This window comes from Podarcis liolepis (assembly GCF_965112155.1).
Source record: "Podarcis liolepis genome assembly, chromosome: 2".
NCBI classification, from domain to species: Eukaryota; Metazoa; Chordata; class Lepidosauria; order Squamata; family Lacertidae; genus Podarcis; species Podarcis liolepis.
The window spans coordinates 117,748,803-117,775,277 of NC_139555.1; the positions used below are offsets into that span (position 1 = coordinate 117,748,803).

A 26,475-nucleotide genomic window follows, 5' to 3' on the forward strand; every position below is an offset into this window, starting at 1 on the left:
TCTGAAGATTAAACCAGATTAAATCTTGTGCAACAATTGCTGGGTGCTGCCTTGAACCCCATAAGGCCATTGCTCTCCCTAGCTCAGTACAGTGGTACCTCGGGTTACATACGCTTCAGGTTACATACGCTTCAGGTTACAGACCCCACTAACCCAGAAATAGTACCTCAGGTTAAGAACTTTGCTTCAGGATGAGAACAGAAATCGTGCTCTGGTGGCACAGCAGCAGCAGGAGGCCCCATTAGCTAAAGTGGTGCTTCAGGTTAAGAACAGTTTCAGGTTAAGAACAGACCTCCAGAACGAATTAAGTTCTTAACCCCGAGGTACCACTGTATTATCACCTCCCTCTGGCTTCTCCAGGGTGGCACCCGTAGCACCCAGAGTGTAGCACCCAGAGTGTGCCACCGGTGCGCTTGCCAGGCTCTCCCCCATGTGATGCCACAATCCGTGAATGAAGCTGTTAAATAATCCCTGAATAATGATTAAGGAAAAAAATATTTTTAAAACATTTATTCATCCAACTCAGTCAGTATAAATACATCCTGCAGTTGTGCAACTTGTTCAAGAGGACTGATTGTACCACTGTGTAAGGAAAAAGATAAAACAGGCCTCTGTTATGGGGTGACTCACACAAATTTTTCATCCCTGCGTGTTTATGTTATTTAAATTCAGAATTACTACAGTACTGTACATATAGGTTCAGATCCATAATAGATGTCATTACAAAGGAGCGGGCCTTTCAGTGGCTGGAGACCGGAGACAGAGAGGATTATGGGTAAGTGAAGGCAGCCATCTTGCGCAGGGACGCCTTGAGGAGGGAAATGCAGCGCCAGCGCTTCAGGCGCTTCTGCTACCAGGAGGCCGAGGGGCCCAGAGGGGCCTACAGCCAACTCCAGGAGCTTTGCTCCCAGTGGCTGAAAGTGGAGCGGCACACCAAGGAGCAGCTGATCCTGGAGCAGTTCCTGACTGTCCTGCTGCCAGAGATCCAGAGCAGGGTGAGGGAGTGCAGCCTGGAGACCTGCTCCCAGGCGGTGACTCTGGCCGAGGGGTTCCTTCGGGTGCAGCAGGAGACCCAGAGGCAAGGGAAAGAGGTGAGGTTGTCGGTCGGTATGTGTGAAACTCCCATCTGCATTATACATTTAAAGCATCCTTATCCCACTTCAAACAGTCATGGCTCTCCCCCAAGGATCCTGGGAGCTGTAGTTTGTTAAAGGTGCTGAGAGTAGTTAAGAAACAGCCTTTATCCCCCTCGCAGAGCTACAATTCCCAGAGTTCCCTGGAAAGAGGGTTTGATTATTAATCCACTCTGAGAGTTGTAGCTTTAGGAGGGGAAAAGTTTAAAGTGGCATAAAGGTAAAGGTAAAGGGACCCCTGACCATTAGGTCCAGTCGTGGCCGACTCTGGGGTTGCAGCGCTCATCTGGCTTTACTGGCCGAGGGAGCCGGCGTACAGCTTCCGGGTCATGTGGCCAGTATAACTAAGCCGCTTCTGGCGAACCAGAGCAGCACACGGAAACGCCGTTTACCTTCCCGCTGGAGCGGTACCTATTTATCTACTTGCACTTTGAGGTGCTTTCGAAGTGCTAGGTTGGCAGGAGCAGGGACCGAGCAATGGGAGCTTACCCCGTCGCGGGGACTTTGAACTGCCGACCTTCTGATTGGCAAGCCCTAGGTTCTGTGGTTTAACCCACAGCGCCACCCGCGTCCCTTTAAAGTGGCATAAGAGGGCTTTAAAAGGAAAGTGCGGATTTGATCCAAAATCGTTTTTATTTGGTTTTGCAAATATAAATTTATAACAGATGCACATCCGTATATAGAGATTTCTCTGAATCTCAAGACTTCCCACCATCCCTTCCATGGGTCTTATTGTCAACATTTTCAATTGCATATTATTCCATAATCTAATTTTTGTATCTGTCCATATTGTCCAAAGTGTTTGTTACGTTACAAGTGATATTAAAATCCTGCTAATGTTTTCATCTGCTTACAGTGGTCTCCTAAATAAATTATATTCCCCCCCCCCCCCCATTATTTCTTGAAGTTTTTGTCTTCTTGGTTCCTGAGCTTTCCGGTGAGTTTTGCCATTTCGGCATAGTCCAAAGTGCGGATTTGATCCAATACAGATACTGACTGGGATAAGATGGGTCTGTGTGGTACCTGCAGGGTTGACTTGGGGTATGTCTGCTTCCACAGACTCAGGAGTCTACTTCACAGTAGACTGGTGTAGGATCATAATGTTGCCGCTAGAGCTCAACCCTCCTAAGGCCTGTCCCTGCATCTCAAAAGCGACTCCATGTTGCTATTTCAGGTGTCAGCACCATTTCAGGACCAGGCAGCAGTGAATTTCTTCACGGCGGATTGGCAGGCCGCATCAGACACTGACCAGAGACTGCTGGCCACAGAGATCAAGCAGGAAAGAGATGAAGAAGAAGCCGGTTTGCTGGGTAAGTCTTGTGTCTGGATTCTACATTTCCTAACAAACTCTCTTGTAAAAGGTAAAGGGACCCCTGACCATTAGGTCGTGGTTGACTCTGGGGTTGCGGTGCTCATCTCGCTTTATTGGCCGATGAGCCAGCGTACAGCTTCCAGGTCACGTGGCCAGCATGACTAAGCCGCTTCTGGCGAACCAGAGCAGTGCACAGAAACGCCGTTTACTTTCCCGCCAGAGTGGTACCTATTTATCTACTTGCACTTTGACGTGCTTTCGAACTGCTAGGTTGGCCGGAGCAGGGACCGAGCAACGGTCGCGGGGATTCGAACCACCGACCTTCTGATCGGCAAGTCCTAGGCTCTGTGGTTTAACCCACAGTGCCACCAACTCTCTGTACCTCAGGTCTAATCCTCCTCAGCAATAGGCCTGGACGATGTATCAATACATCGCCCAGGACCGGCAGAAGGGGCAGACCGCAATGGCGGCTTCACTCAGCAATATATCGCAGATGAAATCATAGCCGCTCTTGACACCCTCCAGCTTAGGAGTGGTGGCGGTTTCACCAGCGATCTACCACTGAGTGAATCCACCATTCCACTCTGCAAGCTGACGGTGAGCTGGGGACTCCCTTAAAGTGCTCCCGCCCCCCAGCTGAGGGACCCCTGATGCTTCTCCGGCTTGCTTGCAGCGCTGGGGTGAAACTGCCTCAGTGATTTCACCCCGGCGCCTCGCAGCACTGTGGTAGGAAGCAGGGTTTTGAACATTGCTATGTATCTGTTCAGGGAATTCAGGGGCAGTGAAACTGGTGAAATTCGCCCGAATTCCTATCTCTCCCACTGAAGGAATTTCTGCCTGCAGGTGAGAGCAAGAGGCCTGATGGCTCTGGTCTGTTACAGCAGAGCTGAGGGAGTGAGCTCTGCTTCTCAGCTTGCCCACTGCTGGGAGGGCAGGTGAGTATTGGAGTCACAGATTCTCTGATTCAACAAGCAGGCAAAAGGAGATGTCCAGAGCTCAGACTGTTCTGTGGTGTTCTCTGTCCCTTTGAGAGATTTCCTACAAGGTCTTTTAACGGGTGGAAGGGGAGTATTCATTTCCTCTCTTTTTAGTTTTGTGTTTTTCTAGACCGGAAAATTAGTTGGTTTTGGGGGGATGTTCTCGTCTCCCCAGCAGGTGAAGGATGGACGAGTGTTGACATCGAAGGGAAACGCTCCCTTCAAGATCCTTATGAGAGCTCCTCAATGAGAGGACGAGAAGAAAGGGACAATGTTTCCTGGAATTCCGAGTGCGAAATGCTCTGTAGGGTCAGCACAGACTGGAGCATCCATAGCAAAGCCGCTCAGAGGAGAGAGAGGATGGATCCATTCCTGGGGCAGGTGGTGACAAGCACCTAAGGAAAACTGCTGCCCACCAGAGAACCCACCCTGTTAAGAGACAAAGGACACAACACCAGCGTACCCTCCAACATTTCTCTGACAAAAAGAGGGACATCCCAGGGAAAAGTGGAACATTCTGGGATCAAATCCAAAACTGGGACGGCTTCAGTAAATCCAGGTCTGTCCCTGGAAAATATGGACACTTGGAGGGTCCATAAGACTCCACTGTTGCTTCTTGCACAAGAGGGCCCCTTCAGATGGCAATAGAGCAATAACATAATAATAATAATAGTAATAATAGTAATAATAATAATAATAATAATAATAATAATAATAATAATAATAAAATAAATTATTTATATCCCGCCCTCCCCAGCTGAAGCCGGGCTCAGGGCGGCTAACAACGATAAAATAGTGCAACATTCTAAAAACATTCCATTATACAAATTAATTAAAATCAAATTGATGGCAACCATAAGCTTAAGTTCTGTAAAGATTGTCCAAGGAGGGAGTCAGGCTGCGCCCTGACCAAAGGCCTGGTGGAATAGCTTTGTCTTGCAGGCCCTGCGGAAAGATGTCAAATCCCACAGGGCCCTAGTCTCTTGTGACAGAGTGTTCCACCAGATTGGAGCCGCAGCCGAAAAAGCCCTGGCTCTAGTTGAGGCCAGCCTAACCTCTTTGTGGCCTGCGACCTTCAGGATGTTTTTATTTGAAGACCGTAAGTTCCTCTGTGGGCCATACCAGAAGAGGCGGTCCCGTAGATACGAGGGTCCTAGGCCGTATAGGGCTTTAAAGGTTAAAACCAGCACCTTAAACCTGATCCTGTACTCCACCGGGAGCCAGTGCAGCTGGTATAGCACCGGGTGAATGTGATCTCGCAGCGAGGACCCCGTAAGGAGTCGCGCCGCGGCATTCTGCACCCGCTGGAATTTCTGGGTCAGTCTCAAGGGCAGCCCCACGTAGAGCGAGTTACAATAATCCAGTCTGGAGGTGACCGTCACGTGGATCACAGTGGCTAGGTCAGGGCGAGAGAGATAAGGACCCAACTGCTTGGCGGAGATGAAAAAATGCCGCCTTTGTTATAGCTGTAATCTGCGCCTCCATGGAGAGGGAGCTATTGAAGATTACACCCAAACTCCTGACGGAAGGCGCTGGCACTAATTGCACCCCCGCAAGAGATGGGAGTTGCCCCCTCAATCCCATATCGTCCCGCCCCAGCCAGAGGACCTCTGTCTTCGAAGGATTTAACTTCAACCGGCTCCCACGTAACCATCCAGCCACAGCTTCCAAACATCTGATTGGTGTTAGAGCCCTGCTAAAGCCCCAATGGTGGGAGAATCTCCGACCATCTGTGCAACTTAAGAGAACACCAGAAAACGAAGCCTTTGTGATTTGAGCAGAGAGAAAATGGAGAAAAGAATGCAAACTGCTTCTTCCACTGGGCGAGAGAAGCAGCTCCCAGTTGCTTAGCATGTTAAGAAATTAAATTTGGAGTGTGACTTGGAGGATAAAGCTCCCCACTTATTCTTATTCTTGCTATGAATTAGCCCTTTACCCCCCCCCCCCCCGGTTACAACCATTAAAGACAGTAATTAAAAGCAATTTAAAACAACTTACTGTCACCAAAATAAGGTGGGTCCCATGGACTGCAAGAAGATCAAACCGATCCATTCTGAAGGAAATCAGCCCTGAGTGCTCACTGGAAGGACAGATCCTGAAGCTGAGGCTCCAGTACTTTGGCCACCTCATGAGAAGAGAAGACTCCCTGGAAAAGACCCTGATGTTGGGAAAGATGGAGGGCACAAGGAGAAGGGGACGACAGAGGACGAGATGGTTGGACAGTGTTCTCAAAGCTACTAACATGAGTTTGACCAAACTGTGGGAGGCAGTGGAAGACAGGAGTGCCTGGCGTGCTCTGGTCCATGGGGTCACGAAGAGTCGGACACGACTAAACAGCAACAACAATATGTGCAAGCAGGTAAATGCATAACTTTTCAAGCGGCCCTCCTTGACAGCAGAGAGGGGGGAGACAACCAGATGCCTAGAAACTTAGGCTTGGGGAGAGTTGAGTTCAAGTCCCTTTCTAGCTTTAGGAATTCAGAGTCCCCTGGACCAGTTGCTCTTCCTGATACCAGTCAACCTCACAGAGCTGTTTTGGGGATAAAAAGTGGGGTGAGGGGGGAATAAGCCATTTCACCAGCACTAGGGAGCCATGTTGCTAGCACCTCCTCACAACACCTTGCCGTGATTTAAACTGTGTTTTTACAGTCAGAGCAGTTTGTTTCTCTTCTCCATGCATCACTACGGTTTGAAATCTTGCTGGTTGCAGCAATGCTTGATTTAGTGTGAATGTGCTTCTCAAACCACTTTCTTTGAACATAAGCATCTGTTTGTGGTGAAATAAGAATGCAGTTTCACAGATCAATGAAAAACAAGCTAAAATAGGTGACATAAAAGGAAAGGGGAATGGGGAGGGAGGAGGAAAGGAACAAGCTCGGGTACTGGTTCTTAAAGTTATAATGACCAGTTGGGATAGAAACAGTGATGGGGTGACTGTTACCAGGTGACAGTTGCAGAAGAGCCCAAGGCAGCTCTGAGCCATAGCAATGGAATAACCTGTTCCATTAAACTTTAATTAGTTTAATGCTAATCAAATGTCCAGTGCGCTTCCGATGCGACAATGTCCCATTACAGCAGAGCATTTCGCACAGCGGCTCAAGAAGGGCTGGAGAGTCAGCATCTTTTCAATAAAGGAATCTTGGAGCAAGCGGTTTGGAACTCAAATAAAAGGTTTATTTACACAAAACAAAAAAACCCTGGTAAAGAACCACACATTTCAGCAAACACGCCCCAAAAGAAAGGGGAAGGGGGGGCAAACACACGAGTGAGCTGACTATTTATACAAACTCACATTCCTGGAAGCTTAACGACCTCCAGCTGCTCAGTGAATAGAGCGTCTTGATTAGAGCTTCTTAACCCTTTAATACCAACACCCCCTCTCGCTCGTAACACTGAGCTGTACCAACCTTAATTCAAATTTAAACCTGAACAGAAACATTTATGAGATTGCGGACTCAAAGCTTTTGTAAAACCGTCTGCGAGATTTTCTTGGCTTGGACAATACTTTAGTTCAATTAAACCTTGTTTTACACTTTGGCATACATTTTGATAACGGATATCCAAGTGTTTTGTGTGTGCCTTGAATTGACCTGATTTAGCTAGTTTAATACAAGGTTGATTGTCTTCCCACACTCTGATAGGTAGGGAACATTCTCCAAACAATTCTTGTACCAGTTGCTTATAAAATTCCAGTTCTCTACATACATCTGATAATGCATTGAACTCAGGTTCAGTTGAACTCAAAGCTATAAGTGATTGTTTTCTTGACCTCCAACTAATTAGTGCATTTCCAAATTTTATCGCCATTCCTGACACTGATTTTCTATCTGGTCCAGCATCAGCCCAACTGCTGTCGGCCCAACATTCAAGTTGTGTGCTGCCCTCTGCTGATAGTTTTAAGCGAAACCTTTTGGTAGTTTGGAGATACCTTAAAACTCTTTTTACTCCTTGCCAAGCACGCATTGATGGTTTTTCAGCTTGTCTACACAGCATGTTGACAGCATATGTTATATCGGGCCGAGTCCACTGTGCAATGTGGAGTAGACTGCCTATCGCTGACTGGTAAACCCCGGGATTACAGAACTCTGCCTGTTGCTCAGTTTGAGCATCCTTTGTGTAACTTAACTCCATTGGGGTTTTAACACCAGCACAGTTGTCCATTTTAAACCTTTCCAGCAACTGCTGGATCTTAGCTTCTTGGCTGAGCCAATAGTTCCCATCTTCATCTTGCTGAATTTTAACTCCTAGATAAACAGATACACTGCCTAGTGATTTTATCTGAAACCTTTCTCCAAGCTTTGTGGCAAATTGTTGTGCAAGTTTATCGTCCTTTCCACTGTATAATAAATCGTCAACAAATATCAAGACTGCTTCTTGTTCACATCCCGAGCCTTTTAGATAAAGACACGCATCTGCTGCGCTCTTTCTGAACCCCATGCTCTCTAGAGCATCGTTTAAGCAGGAATTCCAATTACGGGCGGACTGTTTCAACCCATAAATGGATTTGTGTAGGCGCCAGACCTGGTTTGGCTTGTCTCCTTCAAAACCTGGTGGTGGCGTCATATAGACTTCCTCCTGTAAGTCTACATTTAAATAAGCCACATTGACATAAAAATGAAACAGCTTATTTCCCTTCTTAGCTGAAGAGGCTAAAAGCATTCTTAATGACTCCGATCTTGAAGTAGGGGCATAGATTTGAGAATAGTGAACTCCTTTGCGCTGCGAAAACCCTTTTGCAACTAGTCGGGCTTTATATTGCAACTCCTCAGTAGTTGTGGGCTTTAAACGATATACCCATCGACAACCTACAGCTTGTTGCCCTTTTGGAAGCTCTGTACTTGTAAACACACCGATAGACTTCATTGAAGCCATCTCTTTTTCCATTGCTTCCTGCCACTTTATGGCTTCTGAGCTTGGAAGCTGTTGTACCTCTATATAGCTATCTGGCTCACACTGTGCCATATTTACGTATACACTTGTCACCTTAAACCGCTCTGGCGGCTTGCCCTTTGTGGCACGTTTTGACCTGCGCAATTGCTCCTCTTGTGCCCCCTCTGACCGTTGGCTGTCAGAATCTGTCTCAGACTTTATGTCTGGACGTGCCTCTAGGGATAAAGACCTCCGTTTAGATACCTCCCTTGGGCTTGGTGTTGCAGGCGACCTGCTTCGCTTTTGCTGTCTGCTAGGCCTACTGACTGGCGATGTTGGAACACTCTTAGATTCTGGCTTTTCTACCTTAGGAGAAGAACCTTGTGCCTGGTCAGAATCTGCATCTGAACCATGTGCACCATCCCCTTCTGGCTCATCACCCTCTGGACTTTCTTTTTCAGCATAAATGCCTAAATCATCTCTCAAAATGTCAGGGTTAGCATGTAAGTGAGTCCATCCGGATTGCTCACAAAATTCAGCGCTCCTACTGAGGACCACTCTTGTAGTATCCCCATCTGGGTTCACGAACCTCCAAGATTTGGCGTGTGGTTCGTACCCACAAAAGATGAGTTTCCTAGCCCTTGGACTTCCCTTTTTCCTTAACGCTTTTGGGATAAGTACATAGGCTTGAGATCCAAACACCCGAAAGTAATTAACTTTGGGCTTCTTCCCATATAAAGCAAAATATGGCGTAGTATCAATTACCGAATTATATACTTGGTTTAGAACATGAGTAGCCGTCTGCCAGGCTTCCGCCCAGTAACTTTGAGGAAGTTTAGCATCAAACAACATAGAGTTTGCCAACTCTTGCAGAACCCTGTTTTTACATTCGGCCACACCTCCTTCTTGGGGGGAATAAGGTGTAGACAGACGATGCTTAATTCCCTTTTTCTTAAAGAAATTCTGCAACACAGACCCGGTAAATTCTGACCCTCTGTCTGTCTGAAAAGCAAGTACTCTAGTACCGAATTCAAGTTCTACTGCATGAACCCAATTTTTAACTGTTTCTGCAGTATCTGCTTTTGTTTTGAGAGGAAAAAACCATGTAACCTTTGTTTTGTCATCTGAGAGACACAATGCATACCTCGAACCTCCCATGCTAGCAACAGGCATTGGGCCACATAGGTCCATATGCACAAGTTGGAATACTTTGTCAGATTTCCTATTTGAACTGGGATAGCTGCATCTATGAACCTTCGCCCTTTTGCATGCAGTACAATCCAAATACTTAGTACATTTGTTCAATTTGCACCCTTCTGATAATTCAGGTTGCCTTTTAACATACTGAAAATTAATATGTCCCAAACGGCGGTGCCATAAATGAACACAAGAATTATGGGTAGGCGAGTTCACACAACCAGCATGAACCTGTTCAACTTCATCTGGACTTGTCTCAAAATAATATAACCCATCTCTGCATTCCACCTGCAAAAGAGATACATTATTCTTTGAAATAGTGCAAACCCCATTTTCAAACACAGCTTTAAACCCATTTCTATCAAGTTCTGACACAGACAAAATACACCCCTTCATTCCCTTTAGCACGTAGGCATCAATTTCTGTTTGCAAACACTTCAAAAACACTGTGCCTACGGTCTCTAAGGAACGTTTAGTTGAATCTGCCATTGTCACAACTTTAAGGGTTTGCAAATGTCTGCAATTCTGCAAACGGACACTAGATGGCGCCCCCAGGTGGTGAGATGCACCACTGTCGATCAACCAGCGTAGATTGCTGCCTTGGCCACGCCCTTGCATCAACGCCATTGCTGAAGCCATGTGCTGTGTGCTGTGGGAGTAGCCACGACCTCCTCCTCTTCTTCGACGTCCCCTGGAACTCCTTGTCTGGTAACTAGGGGTAACAGTCTTGGTGCTGTCTTGACCAGGTTCACGTGTACAATTCCTGATTAAATGGGAAGAGGAACCACAGCGAAAACAGTGTCTAGCTGCAAAAGCATTTACTGTGTTCTCAAACTCAGCATCCCCACTCTTAGGCACAGCATAACTCCCCTTTGAAGACAAACCTCTTTCTCTTTGCCTTTTATCCTGTTCATCTGCAAGTCGAGAAGAAATGTATTCAAGGGTTAATTCAGTTGAAGGCATAGCTTCCAAAGTTAAAGCTAGAGTCTCATAGCTTTTATCAAGAGAAGACAACAATATGTATGACTGCTGCTCCATAGAGAAAGGAATGCCCAGCTGTCTTAGTTGATTAAAGGCAGACACTATTTTGGCAATATGTTCTTTCACACACGCTCCCGGTTGGAGACGTAAATCAAACAAACATCTTGTAGCATGGATCTTGGCCCCCGCAGTGTTTCTGGAATTTAGCCGCTGCAGAACCGTCCAGACCTCATGCGTGTTCTTTAACTCAGAAACATAAGGCATTTGCTCTGGTCCCACTGCCAAAACTAGTAGACCTTGGGCTTTCCTGTCACGTTTCTGTGAAGCTGCTGCTGCTGCTTTGTCTTCTGCAGACGCGTCTGCAGCTGCCTGTAAAGGCGGTGCTTCAGTACAACTCCACAACTCTTTTGCTTGCAGCCAAACCCTTACTCTAGCCTTCCAATCTTGCCAATTTTTCCCATTGAGTCGCGTAAAGGGGACAGTAAAACTTTCCTGGGACTCTGCCATCCTCCCTGGGGCTTAGGAATGATACTCACACACCTGTAGACTGTCTCCCAGCTGCTGAGGTGGCTCCTCGAGGAATAAGACGTCTTCCAGCGAGTACAAACTGCGCAGTGCCTCTTTAAAACTTTTCCTAGGCACGTTGCAGGACTCAAGCTGCTTTGAAGGCTTTCGTTGTCGGCAACCGCTTCTGTCTTCGCTCCAGTCCTTTCATAAATCACTCTGAACTGCACTCCTTATCTCCTTCTTGACGTACAAACAACCATAACCTGTCCCATTAAACTTTAATTAGTTTAATGCTAATCAAATGTCCAGTGCGCTTCCGATGCGACAATGTCCCATTACAGCAGAGCATTTCGCACAGCGGCTCAAGAAGGACTGGAGAGTCAGCATCTTTTCAATAAAGGAATCTTGGAGCAAGTGGTTTGGAACTCAAATAAAAGATTTATTTACACAAAACAAAAAAACCCTGGTGAAGAACCACACATTTCAGCAAACACGCCCCAAAAGAAAGGGGAAGGGGGGGCAAACACACGAGTGAGCTGACTATTTATACAAACTCACATTCCTGGAAGCTTAACGACCTCCAGCTGCTCAGTGAATAGAGCGTCTTGTTTAGAGCTTCTTAACCCTTTAATACCAACATAACCCTTATTGGGTTCTCTCTCTCTGCTCTGCAACCTCATGCAATATTGGCATTTGCTCAGTTCTATGTATGCCTATTTCCAGCATGGCCTACTTTAAAAAGGGTCCAGTCTAAGCCCTGATGTTTCATCCATTGTGTCAGTTTAAGTCACACTGTGTTGTGTGCCTTCAAACAGCATTCTTGAACATGCTTATTGCTCCCATTGTTTTTCTGGATTCTGACTGCCAATACAAGCGAAATGTGTTAGGGACACAGCCAATATTTGTCCATTCTAGGCAAAATGGCCACTCCAGTCAGCTTCTCCCTGGGGTTCCCAACGTGGCCTTTGGCCCCTCCCATTTGTAATGAGGGCTGCTTTTTTGACCAAGGATGGTGTGGAAGGGGCTGCGTGGTGTTACCTGCCAGCAGTGGGGGTGGGCATTGGGCCAGACCCCCAACTCAGGGTGCCCGGGGCAAGGAGTGCGTGCCACTGCCAAGGAGCAGGGGAAGGTGCAGGAGGTGACCGAGGGTGAGTGGAGGGGGTAAGGGCTTATCTGCTCCCCCTGCCAAAAATATTTTTATTCAAGTTGGCTCCCATGCTAGTAAAGATCGGTTTGCTGGAGGCTGCAGGGGGGGCAAGGCTGCTTTTGCTCTCTGGTCCTCCTTGCAGGTTTTGCACAGACGTCTGGGTGGCCCCTCTTGGGCGCTGGACGAAATGGGACACTTTTGTGTCTTTCCACGTGGTGAGTGGAGGCTCACAGGGACCCTATGATGACACACAAACGAGGCCAACATCATGTAGGGGATGGAGCAAGGGGAGGCATCCCTTAGGCGGGGGGGGGGGAGGTGTCTTTATTCCATCATGTGCCACCACCCCATGGAAAACGCAGGGAAAGGAGAGCAGGCTGCACCGGTCAGTAGTCAGTGGTGCCGATAGTGGAGCCAGAGTGAGTCCTGCCTGATCTTTGAGAGGGGTCAATTCCACAGGCATGTGTTGTGCCAGCTGTTAGTATCCCAGGAGAGAAATCAGATGCACCTGCTGCCGAAATGACGCTCCTTGGGGGAGCACTGTGTATTAGGGGTGGGGCTCAGGAACACAGGGAAGGTGCCCTGCGTAATGTATGGGGCAGCACAGCCCATGGGGCCCCTTCTGGAAGCTGCTGGACTGCAACTCCCACCCTCTCTGACCCCTGGCCATGCTGATGGGTCAGAGGGGAGTTGGAGTCCAGCATTATCCAGAGGACACCCCATTTGATGCCCCCAATAGACAGAATCCAGCCTGTAAATAAGGAACGTTGTATGGCAGCCGAGAGGCCAAAAGTGCCATGAATGCCAAGAAAAACAAACATGGAGTCCAGCACGCTTCCCGTTGCGCAGCTTGCAGACTGTTCGTGCCAATCCAAAAGTCCTCTGCCTCCCTGGCCGTTAGCAGAGCGATCGCAGCGGTGAGAAGCACTTGCAAACAGTGTGGGTAATAAATTCAGAACAGACACAAAGGCCTGTAGAAAGGTGATTGATTTATTGCTCAGATAAAGCTTGGCGTCCAGCCCGCTTCGGCTGTGCACCCCCTCGGCCAGGCCTCGGACTTCAAAGGCCACATTCCGATGCTCTGAGCAAAACGCAGAGTTAAGCAGCAGCGGTTAGAGAAAGCTGTAAGCTTAAGTGCTTTCTTCAGTGTGCTAAATAAAGTCCACGCAGGATCTTAGCAGCTAAAAGCAGTTTTATTTACAGCAGACTATCCATTGTCGAACAGCATCGTGAAAACACGTCCACTCTCCTCAAAAGCGAAAGTAGAGAGTACAAAGACTTGAGAGACTCGGAAATGACGCAGTCTCCCTCCTCCCAACAGTAGGCAGGGCGTACACTCTGAGCTGTTTAACCCTGTAAGCTCAGGTTCCCTTCACACCCCCTCTCGTCCTGCGCTACTGTGGGGAAAGTATGTACAGAACTTACCCCCCAACTCCAAACCACCACAAAACTCCCCATGACGCTGGAAGCTTAAAGGTTTGGTAAATCCATCAGCCAAGTTATTGTGACTGGCACAATACTTCAACCGGATCAAACCTGACTGAACACTCTGACACACATTTTGGAAACGTATGTCCAGATGCTTGGTTCTGGCCTTAAATTGCGCAGATTCAGCCAATTTCAAACAAGGTTGATTGTCTTCCCAAACCGTGATGGGCAAGCTACAATCTCCATAGATCTCTTGCACCAAGCATCTATAGAACTCTAGTTCCCGGCACAAATCTGACAGTGCGCTGAATTCAGCCTCAGTAGAAGACAGCGCAATGAGACTTTGCTTCCAGGACTTCCACCCAATTAGTGACTTCCCAAACTTTACCACCAACCCAGACACAGACTTGCGGTCCTGCAAATTTGCCCAGTCACTGTCCGCATAGCATGTGAGCTTCACCTCACCTTCAGCTGGCAGCTTAAGACAGAAGTCTTTGGTATGCTGCAGGTAGCGCAGTACCCGCTTGATACCATGCCAAGCACTCACACTGGGCTTTGACGCTTCCCTACTTAGCAGGTTGGTAGCAAAGGCAATGTCTGGTCTGCTCCATTGGGACAGATACAACAGACTACCTAGAGCTGACTGAAAGAGCTCAGCATTCTCGAACTCAGCACTTTCTGCTTGCTGGCTATCTTTCACGAAGTTCGTCTCCATGGGTGTCCGAACTCCTGCACAATCGGACATTCTGAACTTCTCAAGCAACTGCTCAATCTTGCCTTTCTGACTGAGCAAGAAGCTACCATCCTCAGTTCTCGCTATCTGGACACCTAGGTAGATCTTTACTGCACCCAGGTTCTTGAGCTGAAACTGTTTCCCAAGCTCTTTGGCAAACTTCTGCACCTGTTTGTCTGCCTTTCCAATGTGGATGATGTCATCAACATAAAACAAAACCAGTTCCTGTGAGTCTCCTGATCCTCTTAGGAACAGGCAACTGTCAGCAAGACTCTTCCTGAAACCTAGCTTCTCCAAAGCTTCATTCAGGCACAAGTTCCAATTCCTGGCCGACTGCTTTAGGCCGTAAATTGACTTGTGAAGTTTCCACACAGTACCTTGCTCATTGCCCTCAAACCCTGGAGGAGGAAGCATGTACAGATCCTCCTGGAGGTCTGAGTTCAAGTAAGCAACATCCACATCAAAGTGATGCACCAGCAACCCTCTTTGTGCAGCAATGGCCAAGAGCAAACGTAGAGATTCACTCCTACAGGTGGGAGCATAAACTTCCGTATAATGCAACCCCCTGCGCTGCGTGAATCCTCTCGCCACTAATCTGGCCTTATACTGCGGTTCTCCTGTCGCTGTGGGCTTAAGACGGTAAACCCAGCGGCTACCCACGGCCTTTTTGCCCACCGGCAACTTCGTGAGGGAGAACACACCTAGCGACTCCATTGAGTTCATTTCCTTCTGCATCGCCTCATGCCATTTTCTGGCTTCTTCCTGAGGCAGTTTCTGAACATCCTCAAAACTCTCGGGTTCACACTGTGCCATTCCGACCCACACGCTAGTGACGGCAAACCTATCAGGAGGTTTCCCCTTGGTCGTCCGAGCTGATCGACGCAGCACTACTTCAGGAACCCCCTCTGACCCACTAGGGCCAGCCAGAACGTCCTTGGCATCAGAGAATTCCCCCTCTGACTTACTGCGCCTTCTGGACTTCTCAGCCGAACCTGTGGGGGAAGATGGAGCACTGCGTTGCTCAATCTTCACAGTCTTGGGAGAAGTTCTCCCCTCTGCCTGCACTGGGTCTGGACTCTGAGCCTCAGTAGCAGGTTCAACCTCTTCCTCTTCTTCATCAGCAGAGTCAAGCAGACTCTCTGACAGGATGTCAGGATTCCCATGTATCCTTGCCCAGCCACTCTGCTCACAGAATTCAGCACTGTTGCTGAGCAGAATCCTGGACTGATTCCCTGACGGATACGCAAACCTCCACCCCTTGGTCCCTGGCTCATACCCACAAAAAATCATCTTCTGGGACTTGGGTTCACCTTTCTTGCGTTTGGCTTTTGGTATCAAAACCCACGCTTCACAACCGAAAACGCGAAAGTAGTGCACTTTCGGTTGCTTTCCATGCAGCAAAAAGTACGGTGTGTCACCTACCACTGAATTGAACGACCTGTTCAAAACAAAGTTGGCCGTTCGCCAAGCCTCTCCCCAAAAACGCTGTGGGAGCCCGGCATCAAACAAAAGAGCTGCGGACATCTCCCCTAGAGTCCTGTTCCGTCTTTACGCAATCCCGTTCTGTTGGGGACTGTGCGGAGAAGTCAACCTGTGTTGAATCCCCTTTTTGCGGAAGAAACTTTGCAGTGCAGACCCGGTGAACTCCCCACCGCGATCGCTCTGAAAGTTTTGCACCCGTGTGGAAAACTGCAGTTCCACAGCCGCAATCCAGTCTTTGATTAGCGGTGCAGCTTCACTTTTGTGTCCGATCGTGAAGGTCTAGGAGTTGCGCGTATGGTCATCAATCAGAACCAGCGCATATTTGGCTCCTCCCATACTGCTCACAGACATCGGACCAGACAAATCTGCATGAATTAACTGAAAAGCCCTAGTGGTCACCCTCTCAGACCTAGGGTATGTGCACGTTTTCACCTTTGCGGACTTGCACGCTCTGCAATCTAGAAACTTAGCACATGATTTCATTTTGCACCCTTGCGTACACTCTGGGATCTTTTTCACTGACCCCCAGGACACGTGTGCCATGCGTCTGTGCCAGAGGTGAGCACACGCATCATGAACTGGAACGTTGGCACACTGTGCTTGAGCCTCCTCCGTGTCACCTGGACCTGCAAAAGAAGCATTCAATACAAACAACCTGTCTTTACATTCAACACTGACTAGGTGCTGTCCATTCTTAGAAATAGAGCACTTATTGTCTTCAAAACACACTCTGTAGTTCTCAGCAAGAAGTGCGCTGACAGACAGCAACGCGCAAGACAGTCCTGGAACAACAAAAGCTTGGATTGAACCCTGTAAGAAAGAACAAAACAGTGAGCCAGTCTGCGTGAGTGGGTGTCGAGTCCCATCTGCTAAACAGTCAGTCTTCCCAGAAGTTACAGAGGTGCAGTTCTCCAGAAATCCTGCAGATGGCACGAGATGATGGGAAGCTCCACTGTCTATGACAAAAGCCAGTACAGCATCCTGTTGACAACTCTTGACTACAGCCATAGATGCTGCCAAATGTTTATGTTCAGTGTCTCTGCCAGCTGCCTTCGGCTTGCCTTTCCCATGCTTTGAAGAAGAGCCCTTTATCTGGTTGCTACGGGAGACGGCCTTCGGCTGTTCCTGTGCCTCCACTGGACATTCTCTCACCAGATGGGAGGGGGAGCCACAGCGATAACAGCGACGCGTAGCAAAAGCTCTCACAGCTCCCTCTTCAGCCATTTCTGTGTTCCCAGCACCCCCACCTTTGGGTGCACAGCCTGGGCCTGCACGCTCCCCAGCACTCTGGTTGTAGGCCTCAACATCACACGGCCCCTCGGAGACAAAGCAGCTACTCCCAGCTGTAACTTCAGGAACATGGCCAGCAGCCCCCTCTGGGCTCTCAGCTTCCTCCCTGCTCTCGGCTTTCTCCCGGCCCTGGGCTCCTGCTGAGCTATCACACAGACTCCTCAGCACCTGCCAGGTGGCCTGAGCAGACTCAACGCCCTCCAGGTGGGGCAACAGCATAGCGTCCACGCTTGCTCTCAACATGCAGAGCTCTCTTTGCATTCTCTGCTCTCTATCTTCCAGCAAAGCAGCCTCCAGGTCTGCTCCGCCATCTTCAGCAGCAACAGGCATGGGTGGGGCCGGCTCCTTCTGGGCTATACTCCAGAGCCCTGTGGCCAAAAACCACCCCCTTACTCTTCTAACCCAGATATCCCAGGACTGGGTTGTGAGCTTTTCAAACGGGACATCATAAAAGTCCTGGAGCTCAGCCATCTCCTCCCCCAGTGCTCCCATTGGGGCTTTGAAGTACTCACGCGTACCAGCCAGCTTCAGAGGATAGGCCTCCGGCGTCCCTTTGCAGCACACAGCTTGCAGCACACAGCTTGCAGTCAGCCTCCCTGCGTTCTCCCAGGCAGAGCCTCAAAGCAGGACGTTTTCCTCCGGCAGCAAAAAACAGCAGCTTCTCAACACACAGCACTTCAAAGCTTTCTCTAATTGCAGTAACTAACGTCCATAACCTGTAGAAAGGTGATTGATTTATTGCTCAGATAAAGCTTGGCGTCCAGCCCGCTTCGGCTGTGCACCCCCTCGGCCAGGCCTCGGACTTCAAAGGCCACATTCCGATGCTCTGAGCAAAACGCAGAGTTAAGCAGCAGCGGTTAGAGAAAGCTGTAAGCTTAAGTGCTTTCTTCAGTGTGCTAAATAAAGTCCACGCAGGATCTTAGCAGCTAAAAGCAGTTTTATTTACAGCAGACTATCCATTGTCGAACAGCATCGTGAAAACACGTCCACTCTCCTCAAAAGCGAAAGTAGAGAGTACAAAGACTTGAGAGACTCGGAAATGATGCAGTCTCCCTCCTCCCAACAGTAGGCAGGGCGTACACTCTGAGCTGTTTAACCCTGTAAGCTCAGGTTCCCTTCACAAGGCCTTCTTATCTTCTTAGCCTTTAATCATGTAGAATAACACCATAAATTCAGACCTGGCGAAACCTCGCCCATTCTCTCCTCCGTACACAGACAGACTGAAACACTTAACGTCAAGCCACTCCCGTATGTGTTTCTAACCACGCCTCAGGAAAGAGACGTCACACAGAACTCTTTAACCCTGTGAGTTCTGAAACCAATAACACGTTGATGCATCCACTCAAAACACATTTAACTGAGCAGAAGCCCCTGTGCTGGTCCCGGGGGTAAGGTACCTTGGGTGTAGCAGAGTCCACACGAAGAGGGGCAAGGTCCGAGGCAGAGAGCCGGGCGGGGAACAGGAACGCTGGAACAGGAGGCTGTGCAGGGAACAGGAACACCGGATGGTCGGGAACAGGAGGCCGAGCAGGGAACAGGAGTACCGGATAGTCAGGAACAGGAAGCCGAGCAGGGAACAGGAGTACCGGATAGTCAGGAACAGGAGGCGGAGCAGGGATCAGGAACACAGGAAGGTCCGAAGCCAACAACGACGTTGCTCCCGCAACCTGGGGCCGGGCTGACTGGGCTTTTATCCTCTTCTAAGGCCAGGGGCGGTCCCGGCCCCCAGGAGCCCCGCCTCCTCTGGCCTTAAGGCGAGCACTCCTCCTGGGGGCAACCAGTTCCCTTCGCCTCTCTGCCCTAAGCCTCTGCAGATCAGGAGAGGCCGAAGGGTTACTGGGCCCTGGAGGAGGCTCACCTGTGGCCACTGAGTCATCAAGCCTCTCTGGGGCCAGAAGGGTTTCACCTGGGGCCAGCTCCTGATGCACTGCCACAGGTGCAGGTTCTTCAGCATCTAGGCCTTGCCCCAGTTCAGCCGGCCCTGGAGGCGGGGACTCTTGTGCAGGCTGGGATTCCTCTGTTTCATCCTTTGAATCGGAATCCCAGGCCATCACACCATCCCCCCTCCCAGGCCCCCCCCTCAACCGAGGGTCCGGACCCGGCTTGCCGGGGTACGTCGCATGGAACTCTCGGAGGCAGGCAGGTGCGTGGACGTTGGCCGCTGGTTCCCAGGAACGGTCCTCCGGTCCGTACCCCTTCCAGTCAATGAGATACTGCAGCTTTCCCCTGCGGTATCGGGAGTCCAGGATGCGTTCCACCTCGTACTCAGGCTCTCCCCGAACCAACACTGGCTGCGGTCGGGGACGGTTCGGGTGGAACTCGTCGGGTGGGGCCACCGGACTCAAAAGGGACCTGTGGAAGACCGGGTGAACCTTCAGGGTTGCGGGTAACTGGAGACGAAATGCCACAGGAGAGACTTGGTCTACGATAGGGAACGGGCCGGTGAAGCGGGCGTCCAACTTCCGCGAAGGTCGAGAGGGGTGGAGGTGGCGAGTGGAGAGCCAAACCAGGTCACCGACACGAAGTTCCGGCCCCACCTGGCGGTGGCGGTCGGCCTGGGCTTTGTACGCTTCCTTGGCCTGGTGCAGTTGCTCCACCAAAAGCTGTTGCTGGGACTGGAGCTCTTGAAGCCACTCCGTCACCGCCGGGACCGCGGACGCCGGCAGCACCTCTGGAAACAGCCGTGGATGATAACCATAACTGGCCTGGAACGGGGTCTGCTGGGTGGACGCATTCACCGCGTTGTTATAGGCGAACTCTGCCAATGCCAGGTGGTCGACCCAGTCATCCTGCTGGTAGCTGCAGTAACACCGGAGGTACTGCTCCAGCACCACGTTCGCCCGTTCCGTCTGGCCATCGGTCTGTGGGTGGTAGGCTGACGAGAGGCAGACCTCTGTCCCAAGGGTCTGGTGTAATGCTCGCCAGAACCGGGATGTGAACTGAACGCCCCGGTCGGACACCACGCGCTCAGGTAGGCCATGCAGGCGGAAGACATGCTGAAGGTACAGCTGAGCAGTTTCCTTGGCTGTGGGTACAGATGGACAGGGAGCGCAGTGCACCATCTTGGTGAAATGGTCGGAGAAAACCAGAAGGCAGGTACAGCCACGAGACGAGGGTAAGTCCACTACAAAGTCCAACAAAACCGTATGCCAAGGGCGCGGTGGAACTGGCAATGGCTGAAGTAGGCCGGGGGGTCGCCCGGTAGGTCCCTTGGCGCGCCGGCAGACATCACAACCAGCAACGTAGCGAGCCACGTCAGCCTTCAGGCGGGGCCACCAAAACTCTCGACTGACCAGATGGGTGGTCCGATACCATCCAAAGTGCCCCGCTGCTGGGGCATCATGGGCCATCCAGAGAACCTCCAGCCGTAGTGGCCCTGGCGGGATGTACAGACGACCGTGGTGCAGCAGAAGGCCCTGATGCAGGACCAGCCCCGGATACTGTGGGCTGGACCCTTCAGCCAGCTCCCGGAGTCGTTCCTGGGCCCAAGCGTCGACCCGCTGCTGTTCCCGCACCCGAACCTGCAGTGGCTGCGCCTCCTGGGTGGCCAGGAATGCAGCCGGAGGTAGGATCGTGGTGGGTTCTGCTTGCTGTACCGTGTCTGTGTTGTCTTCAGGTTTCCGGGACAGGGCATCCGCCTTCTGATTCTGAGAGCTAGGGATGTAGCGGATCCGGAACTGGAACCGGGAAAAGAACAACGCCCACCGGATCTGTCTTTGGTTCAGCTTGCGGGTGGTCTGGAGGTACTCCAGGTTCCGGTGGTCGGTTCTCACCTCCACCGGATGTCGTGCCCCCTCAAGATGGTGGCGCCAGACCTCAAAGGCTACCTTGATGGCCAGTAGTTCCCGCTCCCACACAGTATAGTTACGCTCCGCTGGTAGGAGCTGGCGGGAATAGAAGGCACAGGGTAAGAGTGGCGCTTCAGGACCAATCTGTTGAGACAAGACGGCACCGAGAGCCGTACTGGAAGCGTCGGTCTCCACCACAAAGGGTCGAGAGGGGTCAGGATGTTGTAAGATTGGTGCCCTCTGGAAACAGGCCTTCAACCCCTGAAACGCCTCCTCTGCCTCCTTGTCCCAGGAAAACGGCGTCTTTGGGCGCAGTAGCCGGGTCAACGGGGTGGTGCGATGAGCATAATCAGCGATGAAGGTCCGGTAGTAATTGGCGAACCCCAGGAAACGCTGTAGATCCTTGCGGTTCCGGGGTGCCGCCCATTCTTGAACCGCTGACACCTTCCCCGGGTCCATTTGCACCCCATCTGGAGAGAGCCGGTGACCAAGGAAGTCCACAGTCCGCTGATGGAACTCGCACTTGCTGAGCTTTGCGTACAAACGGTGCTCACGCAAGCGCTGCAGCACGGTCCGGACATGTCCCTCATGGCGAGCCGGGTCACGGGAGTAAATCAGTATGTCATCCAAATACACCACCACGTACTTGTCTAACAAGTCCTGAAACACGTGGTTGATGTAGCGTTGAAACACAGCAGGCGCGTTGCACAAACCGAAAGGCATAACCAAATATTCGAACTGCCCGTACCGGGTCCCAAACGCTGTCTTCCACTCATCCCCGGCTCGGATCCGAATCAAGTTGTAGGCCCCCCGGAGGTCCAGCTTGGTGAACACCTGTGCCCCTTGCACCCGCTCCAGCAGCTCCGAGATAAGGGGCAAGGGGTACCGGTCTGGGACGGTAATTTTGTTCAGGGCTCGGTAATCATGGCAAGGGCGGAGTTCCCCACATTTCTTCTTAACGAAAAGCACTGGTGCCGCGGTAGGCGAGGTGGAAGGCCTAATGAACCCACGCTCCAGGTTCTTGCGCAAGAAGTCCTGCAAAGCCTCGCGCTCTGGCTCTGTTAGGGAATATAAGCGACTCACTGGTAAAGGCGCTCCGGGTTGGAGGTCTATGCCGCAGTCAAAAGGCCGATGCGGCGGCAGCTGGTCTGCCCCCCGTTCCTCGAACACGTCCTGGTAGTCCTGGTACACGGCTGGGAGCGTGGGTGCTGCCTCCTCTGAGGGCGCGGCCGCCAGCGTTCCAGATTGAGCATGGGAACATGGGTCTGGGAAGTGCACGGTCCGTTTGACCCAGTCAATCTGAACGTTGTGGGCTTCCAGCCAGTCCATCCCGAGCACCAGGGGGAAGCGGGGCATAGAGGCAATGTCCAAAGTTCGCAACTCCCGGTGCTGCTGGAGACACAGGACCAGGGGCTGGGTCTCCTGAGTAACGGCACCTGAACGCAGAAGTCGTCCGTCAATCGCTTCCACCTGGACCGGTACTGGCTTGTTCCGAAGTGGCACCTGATGATGAGCGGCAAAAGCAGCGTCCATATAGGAGCGGGTTGCCCCTGAATCTACCAAAGCATGGGTGAGGATCCAGGGCCCACCTGGAGGGTATAAACGTACCGAAACCATAAGATGTTGCAAGTCCATTGGTGCGGGCCCATTCTGTACGGTTTGGGACCCCCGGTAGCTAGGGCCATCAGCTACTGGGGTTGGCGGTTTCCCTGCGGCTGGCGTTTCTCAGGGCAGGACCGCGCGAAGTGTCCACTTCCGCCACAGTAAAGACAGAGATTTCCCTCCCGACGCCGCGCCTTCTCTGCGGGGGAAAGGCGTGGCCGCACTGCCCCGAGCTGCATAGGCTCCTCCGTTAAATCAGTTGTGACCGTGGGGCTGCCGGAAAAAGCTGGTGCCGTGAACTGGAAGTGTCGGCGACCCCGGGCCTGACGACGATCCTCCAACCGGTCGTCTATTTGTAGACTCCGTTGAATGAGAGTGTCCAGCGTGGTGGGGCGTTCCATTGTGGCCAACTGGTCCAGCACCTCGTCCGAAAGCCCTTCGAGATACTGGTCCCGCAGTGCCGAGTCATTCCAGGTCAAGTCCTGTGCCAACAGCCGAAACTCCGTGGTATATGTGGCCACCGTGGACTTGCCCTGTTTCAAACGCCGAATCGCCCGGTTGGCTTGACTCTCTCTCTGGGGGTTGCCGAACGCGGCCTCCAAACAATTGCAAAACCCCGTATAGTCTGCCAACAAGGGGGAGTATTGCCTGAGTAGCGGCAACGCCCACTTGGCCGCCTGGTCCTTTAACAAACTAATCAAAAAGTGCACCTTGGTGCGGTCGTCAGGAAAGTTCCGGGCTCGCCCCTGAATATACAGCTTGGCCTGGGCCAGGAACATGGGAAAGCTGGCCGGGGCTCCATCAAATTTCTCAGGCAAAGCCACTGGGTACTTGCCCGGAGCCGGGGCGTCGGCCCCAGGAGCCGGTAGGGCTTCCAAGCGTTGCTGAAGTGCCACAACCGCGTCGCTGAGCTGCTGCACGGTGTGAGTCAAGGCCTGGTTCTCCTGGGCCAAAGCCACCAGTGCAGCCGCCTGTTCAGCCATGGCCTCTGGCTCTTCCCGAACGCACCCCTACGAAGGGGGAGTGCGGGTGTGGCGGGAGCAAACTGTGCTGGTCCCGGGGGTAAGGTACCTTGGGTGTAGCAGAGTCCACACGAAGAGGGGCAAGGTCCGAGGCAGAGAGCCGGGCGGGGAACAGGAACGCTGGAACAGGAGGCTGTGCAGGGAACAGGAACACTGGATGGTCGGGAACAGGAGGCCGAGCAGGGAACAGGAGTACCGGATAGTCAGGAACAGGAAGCCGAGCAGGGAACAGGAGTACCGGATAGTCAGGAACAGGAGGCGGAGCAGGGATCAGGAACACAGGAAGGTCCGAAGCCAACAACGACGTTGCTCCCGCAACCTGGGGCCGGGCTGACTGGGCTTTTATCCTCTTCTAAGGCCAGGGGCGGTCCCGGCCCCCAGGAGCCCCGCCTCCTCTGGCCTTAAGGCGAGCACTCCTCCTGGGGGCAACCAGTTCCCTTCGCCTCTCTGCCCTAAGCCTCTGCAGATCAGGAGAGGCCGAAGGGTTACTGGGCCCTGGAGGAGGCTCACCTGTGGCCACTGAGTCATCAAGCCTCTCTGGGGCCAGAAGGGTTTCACCTGGGGCCAGCTCCTGATGCACTGCCACAGGTGCAGGTTCTTCAGCATCTAGGCCTTGCCCCAGTTCAGCCGGCCCTGGAGGCGGGGACTCTTGTGCAGGCTGGGATTCCTCTGTTTCATCCTCCGAATCGGAATCCCAGGCCATCACAGCCCCACTCAATGCAAGAAGGTTTACTTCTGACAATGTGTGGAGATAGCGAGGCTGCATTTGCAGAGGGCATTTGAAGCTGACGCCTTGTTCAATTTCTTTTACATTTTCTTCCCGTCTGAGGTCTCCAGAGCGAGCAGCTATCCTGCGTGATGTGGGTCAAGGGGTTCATTTTTAGTCCTCTATTAATCCAATGATGCATGCATTTTCACAGCTGCATAAGGTCTTGTGGGGAGAGGAAGGTTTCCTAGAATTACAGAGTTGTGAGGGACCCGGAGGGTCATCTAGTCCCACCCCCTGCAGTGCAGGAAACATTTCCCCAACATGGGGCTCAGACCCACAAGCCTGGGATCAAGAGTATCGTCCTCTGCCAAATCAGACACCTCAAATAGAAAACAAGACTGAAGGTGAGAAAATTTATTAGGACTCCTAAAAGTGTGACTGTCTCTTTAAGAAGCTGAAGAGGGAATTCTGGGAAAAGGAAGGAAAATGCAAAGCAAGAGCAACCCATTTTTATTTTGTTATTTCTGCTGATTTTGACTGGAATGAATCCTCTCAAAGGGCCCTTGGAAAACTGCCCAACCTGCTCTTGGCGGGTAAATGGTTTTTATGTCAGTCACTCTGGTCTGGAGAGAAACTCCTGCTGGGCCTGAGAGGCAGATTTAGTCCCCTCAGGAGATAATGAGGTGGGTTTCATATCCTCCCAGATCAAAGAAAGGGAGGAGGGTCTCTCCAGAGAACGAGGCTCCTGAGAACGTGTAGAGTTCGGCTCCTGAGTCAGCGTCAGAAAAAGACACACGTCCCCCTTCATGGTCCAGAGTCACCCGGATCCTCCTGGGCTCCTCACTCAGGGACAGAAGAGAGTAATCAGGGGATGTCCAGGCCAAGTACTCCCCTCCCCACTTCCCCACAGCCCAGATCCCTTCCTCAGGACTGAAGTCGAAATAGCCCTTTCTCTCCACAGACTTCCTGGCAACTCCCACATCCCACAATTCCCCACTTTCCACAGTGACTTCCCAGAAATGTCTGCCTGCTGTGAATCCCTCACGTCCCAACACACAAGGCCGGTAACTGAATCTCTCAGGATTATCAGGCAGGGCTTGAGGTTTGTCTCTCCTTCTCACACTTTTCCTATCCTCGGACAGGATGAGTTCAGGATGGGCTGTGTCTGGATCCAGAGTGACATTTGCTGTTGGGGAGAAGATGAGGGAAAGAGAAGAATATGCAGAGTCAGCTGAGAGACAGAAACGGACATCCTGATAAATAAAAAACACCCAAAAAACTCAGGTTCCCTTCCAGATCTAGGGGATTTCTTTGCATCGCATGCTAGACTGAGACTCCTCCTTACAGACTCTCCTCAGAATAAATATCTTCCTTGATGGTTTTTGTTGTGTATTGAGTCAAAGGATTTTATATCTGTATTATGATTGTCTGTATTTGCATTAGGGTAAAGTAACTGCCTTTTGGTTCCAGAGGGTACAGCTACTATTGGTTCATTTAAGCTGCTGTATTTGGATCCTCTGTCTTATTGGTTCCCTCCAAAAGGCAGGACTGTGATTGCCTGATATTGTTCCCTCCAAAATGTATCCTTTCTTGCTAGTCCCCTGTCCCTATAAATGTAGCTTTCCTCTCCCCAGACCTTAGTCTTGTTGCTTTAATAAAGAAGTGTTATTAGAGAACTGTCTCCAGCATGTTATATCAAGAGAGCTGAAATCACAAACCCCACGTCACAACAACTGGCGACGAGGATGGGATCCGGAATGCTGAGGAGCGGTTAAACGCAGCCCTGCCTCAGAGTCCGGATTGCAGCTAAGAACAAGACTCACTGGCCAGCTGAGAAGACGACCCTGCCCACAGGACAATGGAGAGTCCAAGGGTATTGGAGCCCTTCCAGCCATCAGAGCCCCACACGTGGGAAGACTACGTCGAACGCTTCGAGTTCTTCGCAGAGGCTCAAGGGATCACCAATGCCAGCAAAAGAAGGGCCACATTCCTGAGCTACTGTGGGCCTGAGACCTTCAAGCTGGCCAAGGCATTGTTTGCTCCAGCGAAGCTAAGTGAGACATCTCTCAAAGATATTCTTGCCTGCCTAACAAGCCACTTGGTGCCTACTGAGACCAAGATGACCCGGCGGATGGAGTTTCATAAGAGGCAGCAGCTTACTGGGGAGTCTGTATCTGCATTTCTAGCTGAACTGCGGAAGCTCGCTCAGCACTGCGACTTCCAAAATCTGGAAGAGACTCTCCTGGATCGGTTTGTCGGTGGTCTGAGCAGCAAGAAAGCCAGAAGACGCATCGTGGC

At 51.2% G+C, this 26,475-nt stretch overlaps 2 protein-coding genes across 11 annotated transcripts in view; one reads left to right on the forward strand and one right to left on the reverse strand.

Annotated features, from left to right (window-relative positions):
- LOC310701488 (zinc finger protein RFP-like) overlaps positions 1-26,475 on the reverse strand; it is a 221,327-nt gene that overhangs the window by 117,264 nt on the left and 77,588 nt on the right. For 6 of the 7 annotated variants that reach the window (XM_083492438.1, XM_083492446.1, XM_083492443.1 and 3 more), the window contains one exon: positions 24,577-25,363. In XM_083492438.1, the coding sequence (XP_083348564.1) occupies positions 24,846-25,363 (518 nt within the window). In that variant the 3' untranslated portion in view covers positions 24,577-24,845. Of the gene's footprint in view, positions 1-24,576; positions 25,364-26,475 lie in introns of those variants that run through there. The other variant, XR_014523059.1, reaches the window with a different exon arrangement.
- On the forward strand, positions 464-25,561 carry LOC310701959 (zinc finger protein 174-like). 4 transcript variants are annotated; one of them, XM_083493530.1, is made up of 4 exons: positions 464-1,091; positions 2,308-2,443; positions 3,289-3,380; positions 25,320-25,561. In XM_083493530.1, the coding sequence occupies exons 1-3, from the start codon at positions 822-824 to the stop codon at positions 3,333-3,335; spliced, it is 453 nt and encodes a 150-aa protein (XP_083349656.1). In that variant the 5' UTR covers positions 464-821; the 3' UTR covers positions 3,336-3,380; positions 25,320-25,561. The 4 variants fall into 4 exon arrangements, with proteins under 4 accessions (XP_083349656.1, XP_083349657.1, XP_083349658.1 ...); XM_083493531.1 differs by lacking the exon at positions 25,320-25,561 and adding an exon at positions 3,598-4,079; XM_083493532.1 differs by lacking the exon at positions 3,289-3,380.